The 20,211-nt window shown below is 55.4% G+C and overlaps 1 protein-coding gene and 1 long non-coding RNA gene across 2 annotated transcripts; both read right to left on the bottom strand.

Moving 5' to 3' along the window:
* Positions 1-910: 910 nt before the first annotated feature.
* Positions 911-1,903, bottom strand: LOC120324189. Its single transcript, XR_005565294.1, has 2 exons — positions 1,834-1,903; positions 911-1,354 (listed from the first exon to the last, which is right to left on the bottom strand). It is a non-coding gene; the product is annotated as an uncharacterized LOC120324189 (long non-coding RNA).
* Positions 1,904-8,160: 6,257 nt separating this feature from the next.
* On the bottom strand, positions 8,161-18,358 carry BMP3 (bone morphogenetic protein 3). Its single transcript, XM_027711854.2, has 3 exons — positions 17,981-18,358; positions 11,388-12,298; positions 8,161-9,722 (listed from the first exon to the last, which is right to left on the bottom strand). Exons 1-3 carry the CDS (start codon positions 18,327-18,329, stop codon positions 9,531-9,533), a joined length of 1,452 nt encoding a protein of 483 aa, XP_027567655.1. The 5' UTR covers positions 18,330-18,358; the 3' UTR covers positions 8,161-9,530.
* Between the last annotated feature and the right edge of the window lie 1,853 nt (positions 18,359-20,211).

The following is a 20,211-nucleotide window of genomic DNA, read 5'->3' as shown; positions in this document are numbered from 1 at the left end:
GGCCTTGCTGCTGACAGGAGTTATTCCCTGCACAACAAGAGCTGCTGCTTGGACACATTGAGTTTCACCAATTACAGTTTCAATATCCCCTGTTTTCCATTTCATTTCTGCCTCAAGTTTTTCAGGAAGTCTCTTCCTAGCACAGGTTTGGGGGAGTTTGGCAAATAGAGAAACTGAGGAACTACCCAATGTTTTCCAGTTTAACCCCTGTCACACCAATCACCTTAACAGTGCCAGTCCTTCATTCTCCCTCTCTTGGGTTAAGGACTGAGGAAGTTGGACCTGTGTCTGAGCAGGACAGGTGCAAACCAAATGCTGGGGACTGGAACACACACCTGGCACTCCTGCAGCTCTCACAGTCACATTCCAGAGAAAACAGCCAATTGGACCCTCACCGCTCATTTCTTCATCCCAATCCCACACTTCTTTGGCACTTGGAGCACCACTTTTATCACCCAATTGCAGCCCATTAGAGAGCTCCATGTCTAGCAGGGACAGGGACCCCTGGGATACTCTCAGCAATGCCTGAATCCAGTGCAGGGACCTTGCTTTGAGCTCCCCAGGGCCGGGCACCCCGAGGATCTCCCCGAAGAATCCTTTCGGTGCGCGCTGGAGTCCTCGGGGTGCCCCAACCCGGGGGGCACCCACAGCACTGTCCCTCCAGGGGGCCAAGTTGGTCCTAAACTGCAGGGGGATCTTGCCTGTGTCCCAGACTGGTCCGGGGATCTGAGGCCCTTCCCGAGAAAATCTCGGTGCCGGCGTGAAGGGCCAGAGATCCCTTGGAGCCACGGGAGAGCAGGCACAGAGTCCCTCCTGGGGGGCAATTCTGCTGCCTGAAATCAGCTCTTCAAAGAAACCTCTAAGACTCAGCTGGTGAGTTTTAGAAGCCAGGCATTCCTACACACCGTAAGATATTTTAAGAGTTTACTGAGTGAAAAAGCATAAAGCTTTTATCAGGGACATCTGACCTCCCACAGACAGCTCCTTTCCCCTTTCACTACAAAATTACTTCCATGGTATCATTTAATACCAAGTGCCCAGGAACCCCAGACTGTGCTTTCCAGAACAGAAAATAAGCAGAGGGAAGGAGCTTTGCACAAGTGTAACAGGCTCCAGAACACACCTGACTTTAGTTCTACTCTTTGTGTTCAAATACAGCAGACAAAAGCTCCAGCAGGAGAGCTGGCACATGACCCATGGAACCCTGAAAGTCCCTCTCACGAGGGCTGGAGAAAAATCACAGCTGTGCGAGTCCCTTGTGCCTGCAGATGCCTGGGGATCCTCTCCATCCACCTCGTGCTCTCCCATCAGCAGAAAGGGTGACCTCAGGGACACGGTGGCACTCGACATCCTGCTGAGAGAGCAAGGAAACCTTTAGCATAAAGGGGAGTTGGAATCTAAAACTTCCTTTGCTGGGAGCTTTGTGCAACCAAGAAGGGGAAAATTTGCATCTCCTTTGGTACAGGTGTCAACAGGGGCTGAGACTTTTTGCCTTTTTCAGACAACTGTGCCCTTTTTGGCTCCCTGGCAGCTCCAATGGCACCAGAACCCCCTTCCTGCACACCCACGGCTGTCACACACAGGCACCCACACACCTTTGCTCCAGCCCACACGGGGCCAACATTTCCTCACCCTGCACATCCCAAGGGCAGTAGTTTTGCTAGAGAGCACAGTGTGATAACCTGAGAAAATGATTCGAGCTGATTAAGAGAACACAGTGTAAGGTCAATATGACCTGAAGAGAAAAGAAAAACAAGCCATAAAACTTAATTGGGCCCCCGCTGCCCAGCACAAGGCGCCCCTAGACGCCCCCCGGCTCCCCCGGTCACAAACCCAGCGGCCAAGGCGCTCTCCCCTCCGCAGCCCGGGCAGCAGCGGGGCCGCACCCTCAGCCCTCACACGCGACCGCCCGCACCCGCCCCGCCGGCCCTTTATACCGCGGCCCGGCAGCGCTGCCCAATCAGCGCTCGAGCGCCGCCGCCCAATCCCAGCCCGCCCGGCCCTGCGGCCCCGCCCGCTCACCCGGCCCCGCCCCTCGGCGCGGCCCCGCCCCCCTTTCCCTCAGCGCGGCTCCCGCCGCCGCCGCCGCAGCCCCGGCGGGCGCTGCTGGGGCCGGGGAAGGGCGGGTGGGAGCTCCGCGGTCACGGCCCGGCCGGGAGCTCTCCCGGGATAAGGGGAGCGAGGCGGGCAGCGGGGACGGCGGCGCTCTTGGGGGCGGGCAGGGCAGGGCCGGGCGGCGGGGCCGGCGCGAGCCGGGGGGCGGGTCGAGGGGCGGGGCCGGGCGGGTCGTGGGGCGGGGCTGGGCGGGCCTAGGGGCGGGCCTAGGGGCGGGCCTAGGGGCGGGCCTAGGGGCGGGCCTGGGGGCGGGCCTGGGCGGGTGGAGGGGCGGGTCCGGCGCGATCCCGCGGCGCTTCGCTCTGGGCTCTGGGGCTGCTCCGGGCGGGTTTTGGGGTACTGCGCACACCCTGCCCTGGTCACAGCCCCGCCCCAGCTCGCTGCGCTCCCCGCACCCCTCGCTCAGCTCCGCGGGGATTTGTGCCTCCTCCGAAGGTGGCAAATGTCCGCAAAGCCAGTCGGGAAGCCAGAGAGCTGCAGCCCCCGGGCCCCGCCGCGGCTTCCCCGCCCTCCCCCGGCCCCGCCGCTGGCCCTGATCGGGCACCGCCCCTCGCGCACAATTTTAACATTAGAGAGCCAAGTTTAATCCAGAGCCTGCAAGCTCCCAAGTGCAGGGCATGGCCACAGACTTGTTATTTTTCTCTTTTTAATGACCGCGTTGCCAAAGTGGGGGAAACACAATCAGCATCACCTAAACAGCATCACAGCATCTCCAGGGCACGGAGGGACCGCCGAGAGGGGGCTGCCCTCGCCGGTGCCTGCTGCCGCCCACGAACCTGCCGCCCGCGCCCTACGCCGCCGATCGCCCCGCCCTGTCCCCACAGCGGGAAGCGGCGCGGCGAGACGGCGCTGCGGGCGCGGGGCGGGGATCCGGGTCGGGGCGGAGGTCAGGGAACAGGTAGGACGGCTCTCTGAAGCAAGGGGGCCTCTCACCGCCATCTTTAGTGTGGTTTCGACTAAGTTCCGGTCCTGGCGGCGCCATCTTTACTGTGGGTTAGGGACGAACTTCCGGGCTGGGGCCGCCATCTTTTTGTACGGCCTTGGAGGACTTCCGGTCCTGGCGCCGCCATCTTTCTTTCTGGGCAGCCTCGGACGACTTTCGGTCCGAGAGGGCGCCATCTTTGGTGGTGCGCCGTCGAAAACAGTCCGGTCGGTCTCTACTTCCGGTACCCGACTTTATCCGAATTAGCGTCCCTCGCTAATTTCTGCGCTTTCGCCCCAAAAATCTTCACGTTATTCCCCCCACGCACACCCTGGGAGAGACGGAAGACCACAAGTCCCGCCGTTCCGCCGGAATCGGCTCTTAAGTTGAGCGGGGAGCGCTGCAGCGGCACGAGAACCACTGCGCATGCGTCGCCGGTCCCCCTCCCGGCCGCCCTTAATTACCGTGTCATCGCCGGCGTCTTGCCAAGGACTGCGCATGCGCCGGCGTCGCCACCTTGGCTCCCCCCCCCCGACGTTCCGGCTCCCCTCTCTCACTGCGCGCGCCTCGCCCGCTGTTCCGGGGCCCCTCCCTGACGTTTCGCGGCTCCCCCTCCGCTTTTGCGGCTCCCTGGGGTTCCCCCACCCACGTTTTGGGGTCCCCTTCTCACAGTTTAGGGGTGACCCCCAAGTTACGGGGCGGAGGGCGGGGCCGGGGGGGCGGGGAGTAAACGGGGACCCAGGAAGGGTTTTTTTTCTCTTTTATTTAATTTTATTTCCTTTTTAGTTTTCTTGCCTTTTTTTTTAATGTTCTTTTCTATTTTTTTCTTTATTTCGTTTATTTTTTGTTCTCTTTATTTTTCACTTTCTTTTCTTTCTCCTTTGGTTTTTATTTTTTTATTTCTTATTCTTCCAGAGAGGGAAACACTGCAGCTCCTCTGGGCCAGAGAAAGGCTCCCCTGCCCTTCCCTTAAACACAACGCCTGCAATGAGTACCCTGCAAGCCCGCTCTGCTCCTGCCAGGCACTGGGGCTCACCCAGGGGGGCTTTGCCAGCACCCAATGGAAATTAAAATTACAGCCTGGGCAAAGGCACTTCCAGCAGGACCGCTCCTGGCCAAGGCCACCGGGCTGTGCAAGTCAGACCGCTGACCACCCGGGGGGATTTTCAGGGGGATACTTCCAGCTTTTATTCCCCAGAAACTCCAGTTCTTCCTGGCCCCGCTTGCTTCAGTCCTCCCCTGTTGGAAGAGGTCACACAGTCTTTCTGGGGGCCAGATTGCCAAAGCCCGGCCGGTCCATTCCCTCCACACCCCCGCGCTCAGGGGCCGAGGGGCAGCCCTGCCCCGCACAGACCCCGGGCTCGCCTTCAGCCCGTCTGTGCCAGGGCTGGAGCGATCCTGCCATCGGCCCGTGGCCACGAGGGGCACAGAAAGCCCAGGGCCAACAGCAGCTCCAGGCAGCTGCAGGCAGAGGTTATCCCTTCCCAGCTTTTTGGCAGTGGGGGGAAGGTGCCTTTCCCCGGCCGGCAGCGGCATCGTCCCCGCCGCAGAGCCCGCCCCGATCCTGGGCCGCCTTGGAGACAATTCCCCGTCCCAGCCCGCCTCCTGCAGAAAACTGTTCGGGTTGAATGCGTTCTTTGTTGTATTTTTAAATGTTTATTTTGTCGTTAAACTTCGTTATTATTCTCTCGAAAGCCCGGGGAAGGCGGCCACCCCCCCCCATCCCCACCGCACCCCCCGCCCCGGCCGGTCCCCGCCCCTGCCCTGCCCGGCGGCCCCGAGCGCCTCAGGCCCGGCCCGGCCAACGCCTCGCTCTGCGCAGGCGCCGCTTCCCAGCCCGCCCCGAGCGCCGGGCGCTGCCTCGCAGTCGCCGCCTGGCGGACACGGCCGGGAGCGGCACTGCAGCCGCGCCCCCCCCTTGCGAGACCCGCGGCGCCTTTCGCGAGGACGGGCCTTTCTTCCCGAAAACCTGCCCTTCCCTAGGAAAAGCCGGGCAATTCACAGAGTTGCTGGTTTTATCCCGGCTTCCCAAAGGACTTCTCTCTCCCGGCGCGGCGGCAGCGGCGGCAGCAGCAGCAACGCTCCCCGGGAAGCCCTGACCGAGGCTGGGAATTGACACACAACAAGCCAAGAGCATGAACTCGGCCCCCAAACACTCCCCAACAGACCAATTTACAGTCACCTTTGCCTCCTCCCCCCCGCGCAGGCCCAGGCTTTGGGATTCCAAGGCAAAGCCCGAGAGGCCCAGAGAGCAGCAGCCCCTCAGCCCCAGCACGGCCTCCCCCGGGCTCCCCCGGCCGGGAACCGGCCCAGCCAGCCCCTGCTGTGCAGCACAGCAGGCGGGGGGATGACTTTTGGGACCCCTCCCTGGCCGCTGCAGAACAATGCAGGCATCGGGGCCAAGTCTTGCCCGGCCCCCGGGCACTGCAGACAGTTCAGCAGCAGCAGCAGCAGCAGCAGCAGCAGCAGCAGCGGGCTGTTCTGCCTCTTGCTCCCCTCTCATTTGGAACCGAACGGTGAGGAACAAGCCCCGGGCACAATCGGCACCGAGCAGCAAGGCCTGGGCTCGCCAGTGGCCCGGGCCTGCCTAGTCCTGGCTCTGGGCTTCCTTTGCTTTCTTCCGCCGCAATTCTCCTGCCCCGGCAAGCGTTCAAAGACAGACTGCCCGCTGAGACGTGCCCCGAAACAGCCATCAGTTCCCAGGCCAGAAAATCTCAGCGCCACACTTGGAAACCCTGCCGCGAGGCCCCCGGCGAAGCCAAGGGGAGCTGGGATTCCCTGGAGTCCCAGGGAACCGAGGGGAAGGTGGCAAAGGGGCAGAGAGCAACCCCCCCCCCCCCAGCTGCTTCTGCCTGCAACCCCTCCGGCAGGCGCAGCTGCCCTGGGATTTCATGCCCCCTGTGTCTCTTGCGAGCTCAACGAGCGAACAAAGGGGTCCTGCAAGATCCGCTTCCTCTGTCCCTGAGGCAGCACAGACCCTCCCCGCGGGGGGGGGGGGCGATGCCAGGGCACATCCGAGCCCGGCCCTGCCGCTCTCGCCGCCCCTTCTCCTGGCGGCGGCACGCGGGTGCGAGTGTCTCCGCAGAGGCGAGAAAGCTGCCCGTCGCTTCCCCTGCCTGCAGGCCCCGCTGGCCGCGGGAGAGGCAGAAGAGCGGCCGCCGCCCCCCCGCCGGGCCCCCGCTTACCCCGGCGACGATCTCCTGCAGAGCCCGACGTCGGATCTGCCGCCGTGGGTCGCTTCTGGGGGGGGGAGGCCCAGATGCTTCTCCGAGTGTGAGACTTGCATATCCCTGGCCAGCTGAGTTGCTACAGCAGGAAAACTTGGCCAGGACAGAAAATCTGTGCTTCCCTGGGGCAGGAATAAAGGCTCTGCAATGGGATGCTGCAGTGAGTCCAAGCGCTGCCTTTACTGCAGTGTCCTGCAGGCGTTCCTCACCCCCCCCCTCGTTTTAGGCCAGTCTCCAAACCCACAGCCCACTCTCACCTTTGGAGAGCCTCAGGGGGGTCCCTGCTGCTGAGAAGGGCACGGTTTGGGGTCCCCTTCTCACATTTTAGGGTTGATCTCCCAAGTTACGGTTAGGAGGGGGGGGGGGGGGGAAGTAAACGGCGTGCTCCTGAAAGGTTTTCTTTTTTTTCTTTCCTCTCATATTTCACTTTTCATTTTATTTCCTTTTTAGTTTTCTTGCTTTTAATTTTTTAAAAATTTCTTTTGTATTTTATATTTCTTTCTTTATTTCGTTTATTTTTTATTCTCTATTTTTCATTTTCTCTCCCAGTGCTCCCCAGTAACAGCCAGTGCTCCCCAACAACCCCCAGCAACACCCAGTGCACCCCACTAACACCCAGTGCGCCTCAACAAACCCCAGTAACACCCAGTGCACCCCAAAACCTGACCCAAAACTGACCCGAATTCACCCCAAAAACTGACACCAAAAACTGACCCAAAACTGAACCAAATCACCCTTAAAAATTTATCCAAAGCTCACCCAAATCACCCCAAAAACTGACAAAAAACTGACCCCAAACACTCCAAAACCTGACCCCAAACCAGCCCAAATCACCCCAAAAACTGCAAAAACTGACTCAAAAACTAATATTCACTCCAAAAATTGATCCAGAACTGACACAAAACTGGCCCAAATCACCCCAAAAAATGACCCAAAACAGACCCAAATCTACCCAAAAAATGTCCAGAAACTCACCCAAATCTCTCCAAAAAATGCTCAGAAACTGACCCAAATCTCTGCAAAAAATGATCAGAAACTCACCCAAATCACCCCAAAATATGACCCAAAACTCACCCAAATCTCCCCAAAAAATGACCAGAAACTGACCCAAATCACCCCAAAAAAAGACCAAAAACTGACTCAAATCACCCCAAAAAATGATCCCAAAATTCACCCAAATCACCCCAAAAAATGACCAGAAACTGACCCAGATCACCCCAAAAAATGCCCCAAAACTGACCCAAAATTACCCCAAAAATGACCAGAAAAAGAGCCAAATTACCCCCAAAATGACCAGAAACTCACACAAATGTCCCCAAAAAATGACCCAACACTGACCCAAATCAACTCAAAAAATGACCCAAAACTGACCCAAATCACCCCAAAAAATTACCAGAAACTGACCCAAATCACCCCAAAAAATTACCAGAAACTGACCCAAATCACGCAAAAAAAATGACCAGAAACTGACTCAAACCACCCCAAAAAATGACTGAAAACTATAGAGACTCCAGACCCATTATAGGGACCCCAGAGCCCCTATTGAGACCCCAGAGCCCCTATAGGGACTCCAGACCTATTATAGAGACCCCAGATCCCCTATAGGGACCCCAGAGCCCCTATAGAGGTTGCACTGTCACTGCCCCCAATCCAGTCTGCCATTCTGATTTTAAAGGATACTGGCTTGGCCTTACCAGGAGAGATCCCACACCAGGGGTAATACCTACAGGTTCTGCCCTCTTCCACTCTCCTGCAGTTCCACTGGCCCACACCACAGGAACAGCTGCAGCTGCCACTTCAGTGGGGACCTTGCTGCTGACAGGAGTTATTCCCTGCACAACAGGAGCTGGCACAATGTGCCCTGAAAGATCTGAACGCCATGCTGAAAAAAGAGAATTTTCTTTTGAAAAAGTAATTTTATTTTGTATTTTCTACAGAGTTCCCAGCGAAACTTTCCCGTTACTGAAGGGAAAAAACACAGGTCAGGCAAAGCTTATCCAGCAGTAGTGAAACACACCCTTGACAGTGCAGTTGCACCTGTCCTTGGAACTCCACTACAGTTTTGACACTTCATCTTTGCACTGACAAAAAACTGCAGTGTTGAAAGAGTGCTGAGATAAAGAAGGATACATTAAGTGGACAAGAGGGACACACAAATAAAATAAATAAAGAGCATTTGTAAAACTTTCCATATACAAAATAACTTCTGCTGGAGGGTGATTTTCAAATTTTTTTTAATTGACAGCCTGAACAAAGATAAACCTCTCACCAGAAATCATTTGAAAATGCTGTTCTCACAAGCAATAACAGGGCACTAATCAAACCAGTGCCTGACCACCCCTTCCATGGAGAAATTCTTCCTGCTGTACAGCCTGAACCTGCTCTGGTACAGCTTGAGGCTATGACTTCTCCTGGTGCTCGTTACCTGGGAGAAGAGGCTGATCCCCACCTGGAAACAACCTCCTTTCAGGTAGAAAACTCAGAGATTATTTGAACTATGTTCTAGAATACTTGTCAGGAACAAGTCGCCCAGATGCTTCTCCGAGTGTGAGACTTGCATATCCCTGGCCAGCTGAGTTGCTACAGCAGGAAAACTTGGCCAGGACAGAAAATCTGTGCTTTTGAGGAAATCCCAGCTATGAACTCAGCAGTCCTGGGTTGGGTTCTCACGAGGGAGGTTCTCACTGAGCTCCAAAAAGCTGACTTCCAAAGAATAAGACAATGAAAATGAACAGACAGACGGGGTGAGCTGGCATGTCACACCCAGGAGATGCACGGCTAAGCTGCATTACCTTTTAGGGGGTCAGACTGATTTGCCCTCCTCGCTGCACTACCCAAGAACCCAGGGCAAGAAGCTCAGCTTTACAATGAAGAATGTTACACCTCTAACCCTCCCTCCATCAGTCCCTGTAAGGACAGAGAGAACAATTAACAGTTCGTGCTGCTTCCAAAATCTCGTATAAAAATAGATCACTGTGTCCTTCTGGCAGTCTGGAAAACCTGCAAATCCCTCCTCCTTCATCTCTCCATTTCCACAGGAACAGTCAGGTCCCATTGCCAAGACTCACGTGTTGGTCACGTTCCCAGAGCAATGAAGTTGGTCCTCTCTCCCCTTGGAATCCATTCCATTGCCATCCTCCTGGTTTGGATCGGGTCACAGTTTCTTTTCTGTCCCGAGGCAACGCCCGGGCAGTGCCACCCAAGCGCGGGTGTGAGGAGAGCCCTGCCCAGCCCCTGCCCCAAACCCCAGCGCTGCCCTCCCGGGGTTATCTGCACACACACGACTCCACCGTCATGTTGGGGTACACCTTGAGCACCACGTTCCTGTTCTCATCCAAGAACAGGATGCTGAGGGAGGACATTCTGTCAGGAACGCAGCAGGGCTCGGGGACGCCGGGCACGACTCCGACGGCGCGCACGATGCTCTGGATGGTGGCGTGGTTGGACGGCTTCAGGGCCTGCGGGAGACACACAGGGCACAGCAGGTTACTGCACCCACAGTCAGGGCTTAAAGAAAGCAAATAATTACCTCCAAACACTGTCAAAGAAGGCAATTCCCACAAGGTGAGCCACCACAGGAACCTGTGATGAGAGCAGATGGCAACAACAAGAACCAGGCCTGGTAAGGCAGACCCGGGTAATGGACCCCAACAAAGATTCCCAGTGTGGAAAACCGTGAGAAAGGAAAGCGTTAATCCCAGGTCTAAACCAAGGGGAAGGTTTGAAATCAGCACATGGGACAAAACTCCACTGTCCAAGCTGTGGGGAAGGAAACAACTGGCCGTGCCAAGCTGTGGGAACACCTGAGACAGCCCGTGGATATCCAGGGCTGGGACTGTACAGAAGTGGTGCCCTGGAAACACGACTGGGGTCCCTCAGCACCGAGGAGACCGGCGGAAGGGCCGGCAGGACGCCATCAGAATCCATGTGGTGGTGATACCTTCATCTTTTTACTTCATCTGTCTCATTCTCTCTCTCCCTACCTCATATTTACTGTTAAATAAAATCTGCACTATTGACCTTGGCATATGGTCTCGTTGGCACCCTTAATTCAGGCAGAGGCAGCTTTTAATAATTGGATCCTAACAGCCCTACATGACATTGTCCCTGTGGCACGTTCACAACACCAGAATATACTAAGATGCTCATAAAAATAAAGACAAACACATAGAAATGCAAAATACAAAGTTCTACCTCTGACCCACCAAATCCTTCCAGATCCAAATACCTGTACAGAAGATAGGTGGTTCCTCCTCCCTGGGTTCCTCAAGGCCCTGAAATGCCATCTATATTTTGGAACTAACTGCTCAGGCTTCCCTGGGGCAGGAATAAAGGCTCTGCAATGGGATGCTGCAGTGAGTCCAAGCGCTGCCTTTACTGCAGTGTCCTGCAGGCGTTCCTCACCCCCCCCCCCTCATTTTAGGCCAGTCTCCAAACCCACAGCCCACTCTCACCTTTGGAGAGCCTCAGGGGGGTCCCTGCTGCTGAGAAGGGCACGGTACATTTGGAGCCTAGTTCATCCACCTGGGTCACAGGGCCGGGAGCACATCAGCCTTTCCTGGTACTCACATGCCAACTCATGCAAACCAGAGGACACTCCGAAAGCCAGCGGGCCAGGATCCCCTCGCTCTGTCACAGGAGTAACTCGCCTGACTCTTCTGCAACCCAGGGCTCCCCGCCCCTGTGCCAGCCCTGCCTCCCGAGGCGCGTGCTCTTCCTGCAGGGTGCCGTGCCCACCGACTGTGGCGTGGGCCTGGCACGTGGGCCTGGCAGCACAGGCTCCTTTGGGGCACAACTGCTGGCTAATCAGCAATTTTCTGGATCTGGCTTGTTTTATGTTTATTAAACCGGTTAATAACAAGTTCACACATCGTAAGCACTATTCAGGAAATGTTTTATGGCAATTTGGGTTCTGGACAAAAAACTAACACCAGGTCGTATTTTTTCAATTCCCTTTGCATGCCTGTCTGTTTGCTGGATGTCCTAAGCACTGCCCCGTGCAGCAGGAGACAGAGACACCACTCGGGTCCTAGAGCCAAACACACGATGGGACTGGCTGCCTGTACTGCCTCAGGAAAGGAAAGGCACCGTTTACAGTGCAAAGGAATCCCTAAAGCTCGTACCTTCGGGATGGGAAACTGGCATTCCCCCGAGCAGTAATAGGCCTCGAAGGACTTGGGGGAAATGATCCACTCGCTCCAGCCGATGTCTGCAAAGTCCACCCTGAGGTAGCGCCGGGCGCAGGACCTGGGCTCGTTCCACTGCTTCCTCCTCGCCTTCTGCAGCGTCCGCTCATCGAACTGCAGAGTCTGCCTCTGCTGGCCAGGAGGCTTCCTTGGCTTTTTCTTACTCCTGGCCCTCTCTGCTAACTGCGGCTGGAAGGTTTTGTAGGGTTTCCTGCCTCCCCATCTCTCCTTCTGGCCATAGGGGTACTCAGCCCCCGGCAGCTCGTTGTTCTGCAACGGCAACAGGGTGTCTGCAGAGCGTGTCCTCCGGCGCCTCCCGAGGCTGCTCCTCGCCCGGCCGTCTGCCTTGGCAAAGGCTCCTGCCAGAGGGTGACGGTGCCCTCGCAGAGTGGAGACCACGCTCTCTGGTTCTGAGATGGCGGAGTCGTTGGCATAGATCAGGATGTAGGGTTCACAGCAAGGAGGTGCCCTCTCCCAGGGCTGGTGGCTCCTCAGAGCCATTTTGACACCGATCAGCAGCTCGTGGTTTCGCTTCGCTTCATGCAGGAGCCCAGTGATGTCCTCCCACTGCCAGGAAAGGACGGCCTGGGAAGCAGTGGAGACGTTGATTAGGAAATGTCCCAGGCTCCGAGGCTGGTTCCCAACAGAAGGAAAGGTCCAAACCGACAGACATATGTGAATGTCGGGTCTCCTCTGGCTGTGATGAGAGCAGCTGCTGGGCTGGGAGGAGTTCCACTTGACCCGCAGCAGATCTCCAATGTAATAATACACCGAGGCCGACAGGACGTTCTCAGACTCCGTGAGTGACGTCAAGTTAAAAACGTACATCTCCTGCCCTTCCGGCCTCCCTAGAAAAACAAACACTTAGATAAGAATATGGACATGTAAAAAAGTCCTGGAGCAGACACAGAGGCTGATGTGACAGCCTATGGACATTTACCAAAGTCCTGGGGCAGACACAGAGGCTGATGTGACAGCCTCCTGGCCAGATCAGACACTGACTGCGCTTTGAGTTTCCCTTGAGAATAACCAATGACACAGGGTCCATGAAATCATTCCACCCAGGACACTTCTTCATTTTTCATGCCAGAGCCAGAGGGAAACAGGTGGGGGACTCCTTTAACCCTCACAGAGTGCAGCAGAAGGGGGGGAGGATTTAATTTTTGTTTTAAAATGTCCTGGTTGGGCTGCAGGTAAGTCCACCCTTCAGAGCGAGAGAAACACACATCCCAATGTCAAGCTGCCAAAGCAGGCTGCATGGAAAAGTCAAATCTAGGAGAGCCAAGGGACACTGCAGTCCCCAAAGGGCTAGGAACAACCCAACATGTTAGAAAAACAAGGGCATTCCAAATTCAATGCTTTTTGGACACCACAGCACGTCAAAGCCCTCCTCGGAGGCTGCAAAGGAGTTCTAGTTTACAGAATTCTGCAAGGGAGTTTTTCTCTGCCAGTATTTGGGGGGGGGAGTGTTTGTTTGTTTGTTTGTTTGTTTTCCAAGCAATGACAAGCACGGAGATTGCCCTGGACTAGGGATGAACAGACGAACAGCCTCACCAGTCTCACCCTCACAACACTGGGGAAGTCCCTGCCCAAGCAAGCAAGAACACGATTTCCAGCACTGATCTGTCAAAGACTTTGACAGCTTCATGTTCCATGTGACATTCTGTGTGACATCCCAGCTGCTGATGCCATTTGGCTAAGTCCAACATATTCCCCCTGTGCTGCCCCATTCCCACCCCAACAATCCCAGCAGCCTCCTCTTCTAAACACTTTTTGGTCATGAATATTTCAACCCATCCATTAAACCAGCAGGAACCGGTCCCATCCCACTAGAAAGACAGAGCCCTTCTCCCCAGATTATCAGATGCATTGCTTCATGGAATTATGGGAAAACAACACACGTTTTCCTCAGTGAAACAGGGCCAAAGCAGTGCAAAGGCCAAACCATTTACAGAGGACACCCTTGTTTACACATTCAGCCCAACCTGAGGGCAGAGCACAGAGGGAAGTTCCCAGGAGCTGAAGGCTGATGTCCCAAATCCATCCAGTTTCCAGCTGTTCCATAGTTCCAGGCTAGAACTATGCTAGATAGGAACTAGATTTCCTTCCAATTCCATCCTGCTTTTAATCCCTCAAACCAAAACTGGCTGTTGGTTACACTGGTGCTGAGCACACACGAGGACCTGACATCTGCTTTGTTTATAATCACCAATGGAATAAGGTTAAGGCATAATTTGTCAGAGCACTGAGTACATCAGCCTTAGGAACCAGCATGTGTGGGGTCCCATGAGCACCTGTTAAAGAAGTTATTATTTAAACCATTGCTGTAACTTGAATGACAAGTTTGGATTTTAGTTTTTAGTAAGAATTCCACTTAACAAACCCTGCCTGTTCTGAAGTGGAACACTGCAGCACAAAACCAAAGGAGCTGCTGTTTTTGTAAAGAAATTCCAGAGGGCATGGGACAGACACACGAGGAGTCCAAAGTTCTGGTTCAAAGCCCAACTCCAGCAGCCACTCCCAGCCTGTAACCCCATGCCCAGAGAAAGCACTTGCAGCAGATGGTGCTGTTTTCCTACAAAAAGACCTCCAAGCTCCAGCAGCTCTGAGTTCTCAGATCTTTCATCAGCAAAATCATCTCGTGGCCAGCACAGACACCCACGGATTCAACGGCTTCCATCCCAAAAAACCCAACGGCGGGCCCTGGGTTTCCATCCCAACTTGGGAATATACTGTGCCAAGGAGGTCCCTCGTGCCACACGGACACCCGGCTCCGGATGGGAATGTGAAACAAGCGTTCCCCGGGCTTCAAAATGACAGGCATGGCAAGAAAGAGTCAGCTTAAAAATACCTATAAATGCGCCTTTTCCTCAGGAACATTTCCTTTCCTTTAAACCAAACTTTGCCCTTGAGCTCTGAGGACAGATTCTGCTGGACATCTTTCTGGAGGGTAAGATTTAGGAAGAAAAAAAAGCCAAGAAAAAAGTACGTGCAACAGAGCCACACAGCCGCTACCTTCCACACACCACGGGGCCAGATCTGAGCAGACAGCTCTGCTCCCCCCACCCCGTGCTGCCGCCAGCCTGACGAGGACTTTTGGAGACCAAGCTCTGCGTGGCAGAGCTCTTTGGAACTGCACCAGGTAGGACGCCCGTGTGTGGAGACAGACATGGCCAGCACGGACACATTCCTGTCACAGGGGGCACTTCAAGGCATCACTAAGCTGGAGTGAGCCTGTTAACATGTGGTGTATTTATCTTTATAGAGGATGCCCTGACATTTTTATGGACTGCCAAATCTATCCCACGGGTGAAAAAGGATGCAGTACCGAGGACTGTGTAGTTATACAGTCACCATGAGCCACCATTTCAATAAGATACTGAAAAGCGGTGCCCTCGTGCCAGGGCACCATGAAGAACGTAGCAGTGTTTCCGCTGTGAAATCTGTTTTTTTCTGAGTTCACAGCCCAGCTACAAAAGTTCACTCGGAGCTGGAAATGGGAACAAGTTCCCAAAGAGGAACACAAATTTGGAAGCCAGATTTTCTCTTTTCTCCCACCTTCGCTCTCACTCAACTGCTGCTTCCCAGTTACCAACTCCTGTACTGCCAAGAGAAAGGTATAGGATGTGGTTCTCTGCTTTGAAAGAGCACAGGACCCGCTGCCAAACTAGTTCTACTAATTCCTTCAGCAAAGCAGGTAAGGTCACATGAGCTAGCAACTTGATCTAAAACAGCAGCAAGCCCACCACTGTGATTAAAGCCAGCAGCTGCTCCAATAAAGAACTCCTCTGGAAGCAGCAATGGTGCATGCTGAGGATCTGACTTACGTGTGCACTTCACGATATGAAAACCACCAACCTGCACACTGCACATGGGAAGTGTGCTACACGGTGGGCACAGCAACTGTCTTCTACATGTTTGAAGAGGAAAGACCAGAGCAGGGGGAAAACCAACCCCAACCTCTAAGTGGAAGCTAGCACAAGCCAAGCAAGTTAAGGGGGTACAACAAAATAACCCCAAACCAAGGTAAAACCCAGCCAAAAAAAAAGCTTAAACCAAAAGCAAACCCCAAACCCCCCCGCTCTCACTGTCTCCCGACTGACTGTTTTTAAGGCTCTCGTTGCAGAAGAGCCCTGCTGTCACTGGTGCTCAGAGGGGCCAGCATTTGGCCCAGACTGGCCCCTGCAGGCTCATGGCAGCTGCTGAGGTGCTGCCTGCCCCGTGCACTGCTCCCTTTGCCCGCTGTGCGTGGGCACCTCACACCACAACAAAGCCACGAAAGGCCTTTCCAAAGGGAGGAGAACACAGTTGTTCTAAAACCACAAGAATTGGCCTAGGGACAGGGGTAATAGCTGAAGTTACTTGAAATTCAGTCAATAAAAAAGAGTTTAAAGTAATATCTCTTACTATAACATCATTAGAGGGACCTTCCAACCCGAGTCGAGTTTTTTAAATGACTCATTTGCAAGACACGTTCCTTAAGCGACGCTGGGATTAAAAATGCTTTCAGAAGCAAACCTAGTCTGCTTCTGGGGCTTTTCTCTTTCCCCTCTCTTTCTCTCTCAGGGCTGTTTCTGTCATCCTGGAAATGCCCTTGCAGCAGTGACGAGAGCTGACACAGAAATCACAGCTGAACATCCCTTGACTCAAACACACAGCAACAAATGAGAGCAGGTAAGCCCACGAGAGACAACGGCGCTGCAAGGTAACTAAGTGCCCTGTGGAAGGGGTACATCCTTACTTCACTCCTCTTGGATTTGGGGCCTGGGGTTTCTTTTCAGCTTTGTCACAGGCAGCAAAGGTTCCTCTTCTGAGCGATTCAAACTGAACAGTTAGGCTACGAGATAATCTAGCAAGATTAATGAAAAACAAACCTGCCAGAATAAATGATCGTGTGAACATTCATCAAAACCAAAGGCCAAACCCCTGAGGCCAAACGAGCAACCTTTGATACTCCAGCCCAGTCACGAAATCTGGTGCACCAGAGATTTCAGGGCAGCGTGGGAGGGAAACTTCCGAGGTGCCACCCAGCGCTGGAGCTCTCACCCCATCCCCTTGGAGGACTGAGCCACAGGGAGAGAAACTTGCACTGAACAGCTTTTAGGAGGCTTGATTTGATTGTCTCAGTGGGTCTCTGTTGGCTGTGGGTTCCGAGGCTGCAGCTGCCACCCGTGACACCACTGCTCTTCCACCACGAACAGGGATGACTGTCAACAAATCCCACCAACTCCTGGGCTCATCATACAACATCTGTCTTACAGGGTCTCAAAGATTTGTGTGGTGGGTTACCTGGGAGATCTGGGCAAGGCCTTTCCCATGTGCCACATAAGAACCAGCAGCCCTGGAGGGGAAAAGCAAGGACAGAAAGGTTTCACAGCCACATTTGAGAGCCCTGTTTCAGAAAAGAAACAGTGTCTCTCCTGAAAGTGTCAGCTTAAATTGCAACATTAAACTGCAAATGAAACCACTAAAGATTTGCTTCAAGGCCTCTTGCTGTAGATGGAGAAGAATCCCCAGATTCTTGGGGAGCTTCTGCTCATGGTAGACAAAAAGCTGAGTCCTGAGGGAGTCAGCAGCAGGGATGGTAAAACATAAAGGAGTAACAGCAACACGAGGTATTAAATTAACTGATGCAGCCCCATTAAGGACGAGGGGAAGCCCAGGAGAGACTGAAATTTGGAGCCAAGGAGTGCAACGATCAAGGCAGAGGATCTGGAGACTAAGCCCCTCAAAAGGGATATAAGGTGGACGTGCCATTTCCATCGCAGGGCTGGCCAGACAGTCGGGCACAAGGAAGAATCAGAGACCAGAAAAAGCCTTTCCACTCCAGCCACCATCCCGAGGACCATCTGACCTAAGGGTTTTCTGGAAATGCGCTTTTCTGCCATCAGTACAACACAAAATGAGCTGCTGCTGCCTATGGCAAGAGAAAGACAACAATTTAGCCCTTGCAGAGCTCAGATGCACAAAAACCAGAACAGAGCAAAGGGATGGAGCGCCAAGACAGTGGCCAAGACATCTTCTCTTTCTGCTGGGACACTGCTCCTTTAGGATGCTGGCATGTTAAACATTCCCCCCCTCGTTATGGAAAGTGATTTTACGTTTTCAGCAATCCACCTGTGCACGTCAGCCTGTAATCACAGAGATACATCTAAGTGCCACTGCCAAAGATGCCAAGATGCAGTATTTACCATGCTCAAATCATGCTTCCACTGAACTCCTCTGTCACTGCCTCTAACTGCCAGTACTATCTCCACTTCCCAACGTGAGAACGCCGCAGACAGTCTCAAGTATCACCAAACCGTGCCACGGCTCCATCGAGTGCAAACCAGCCCTTGGTTCAACAGAAGCTACACATGCAAAACAGCGCTAACGGGAGACTCCGGAGACGATCCGTTAATTGCTGCACCTCCCTGACACTGCGCTCGGCAGCGCTGCTACAGGCCGAGCAGAAGCAGCAAGGCAGTACCCGAAATCAGGAGCCGAGCGCTGCCCCGCCGGTGCCCCCTCCCTGCCCGGCGCGCACTCACCTGCGGGCAGCGGGCGGAAGGCGCGCACGGTGTTGCCCCGGCGGAGCGGCGGCCCTGCCGCGGCCGGCGGGTCCCGGCTGCCGCGGGACTGCTCGTAGAGCCGCAGCATGTGCTCCGCCACCCCGTCCGCCGCCGGCAGCCGCCCGTGCCCGTGCCCGTGCTCGGGCCGCCGCCGCCCCGGGCCGTCGGCACCCTCGGCCGCCCGGGCGCTGCCGCCGCCCCGCACGGCCCCCGGCGCCGCCCGCCGCCGCAGCCCGGCCCGGCCCGGCCGCGGCGGGTCCGGCAGCGCCAGGCACAGGCAGCACCAGCCCAGGCACAGGCACAGCACCCAGCGGGCCGGCGCCGCCATCCCGCCCCTCCGCCTCGGCCAGCGGCGCCCGGGGCAGGCGCGGCCCCGGCAGGCGCAGACGGCGCTGCGGGGAAAGCCGCGGACGGGGTGTCCTCCGCTTCTGGGCAACGAAAAAAAAAAGGGAAAAAGCGGGGCGGAGGAAAGCGCCCCGGTCTAAACCGGCCGCCCGCCCGCCCGCCCGTCCTCCCTTCCCGGCGTGGAGCGAGGGGTTTTATTCCCGGTGGCGCAGGTTGCTGCCGGGCAGAGCCGGCGGTGCTGCTCCCTCCCCGCTCCCCGCTGCCGGGGCAGAGCCGGGCGTGAGCCGCCCGGTGCGGGTGTAACCGCGGCGATCGCCCCGCCCGCCCTCGCTCCGGCTGCGAAGCGCGGGGAACCGCCACCCCGGGGGAGCGCGGCGACCGCACGGACGGAGGGCAGGGCAGGCTCTGCCAACTCCATCCCCCCGGGCGGACGGGGAACCGGGCGGGGGACGTTCCCCTGCCCGCCTCCAGCCAGCCCCTCCCAAAGGCCGTACGATAACGCGATCGCAATAAAACAAAAATTCCGAGTCACGCCGCACTCGCCCTTCTCCCTTGGAACGTCTCCCGGCTTGGCCGGGCGCAGAGCACAGTCCGCCGCGGGCAGGTGGGACGGATGCTCCCCGGGCAGGTGGAAGGGATGCTCCCCGAGCTGGGCTGGGGCTCTGCTCGCCTCTCCAGAATACCGGGAGTACCAGGTCACGCTCGGCGACCCTCGGCTTCCTTCTCTGTCACCCTCCAACCCAGACGGGGCCGGCATAGGTGTGCCCAGCAGCCTCGAGCCCACCGAGAGGGACACGCGCCCAGGGAAATCCTGCACGTGAGGACGACCCCACTCCAGCAGGGAACAGCAAGGTGTCCTTACTCGGCTGGGACAATTCCCCGTGCCCCCTGCACGTGCTGCCTTTCAGCACCCAAAGGACAGAAACATCTCACTCCCCTTACCAGTGCCACAACACCCCATCAGATATGACACTGTCCCTTCCGAAATCCTCTTCACAACATAAAGGGTGCCTCACCTGCACATCCGCCTGGCAACGCAGGGGAGGTGGAAGAGGAGCCTCGTTAAATTGTCCCTGTTTATAAATGCATTGGTTTCTGAGCCAGAGAAGGGGAATAATAAGATCAGCCTGCAGATCAGTGCATGGAGCTTCGCACACAGTATTGCCAGCAGAGGCCATTCACATTTTCAACGTGCTACACAAAGTGTATCATTATCCAGCCCCAAATACAACACTGCAATACATTGGTTATTGCCCCTCAAATTACACTGGGTGGGAATGCCCAGCACCTCCCCCAGGGCGGGGAGTTCCCCACTGGGTGACCGTGAATGGTGAGGTAGTTTTGGAATCCTCGGTGGCCCATTAGCAGCCATGACCCCTCAGGCTGGGTGTGGAGGTGCTGGTGACTCTCCGGAGGGGTGTTATCACACTCCAGTCATTGGTGTGAGGACAGGAACATGCTTCTGTCTCACAGGCTTCTTAACGCCCAGCTTATAGCCTGAGGGGCCAAGAGTGCTCTGGGCAGCTGCTACAACCGGTCTGTTGTTACCAGTTCCTGGGAAATGACATGGAGGGTGTAGAATACTCAGTTTGAGTTACACCCACACAGTGAGGAACTGGGACAACACACAAGGTCAGCATCAATGCTAACAGTACAATTAACTGTACCTCTCACTTTCCTATGTAAGACGTGGACATAAGCGCAACACAGAAAACAAACCGCCCAAGTGAACATTCAGAATTAAAACATTAAGGCATGATTGATTTTTTGAACGCAAGTAATAAAACCAACGCAGGTCCCTGCAGAAAGAAAACAAAATTATTTGAACTGATAACTACAAAAATCAGCACAAGCAGCAATCTCTG

The sequence above is a fragment of the Pipra filicauda genome, unplaced genomic scaffold, assembly GCF_003945595.2.
Source record: "Pipra filicauda isolate LSUMZ 115617 unplaced genomic scaffold, ASM394559v2 scaffold451_size532456_pilon, whole genome shotgun sequence".
Lineage (NCBI taxonomy): Eukaryota > Metazoa > Chordata > Aves > Passeriformes > Pipridae > Pipra > Pipra filicauda.
This window is presented reverse-complemented; position numbering and strand designations above follow the sequence as displayed.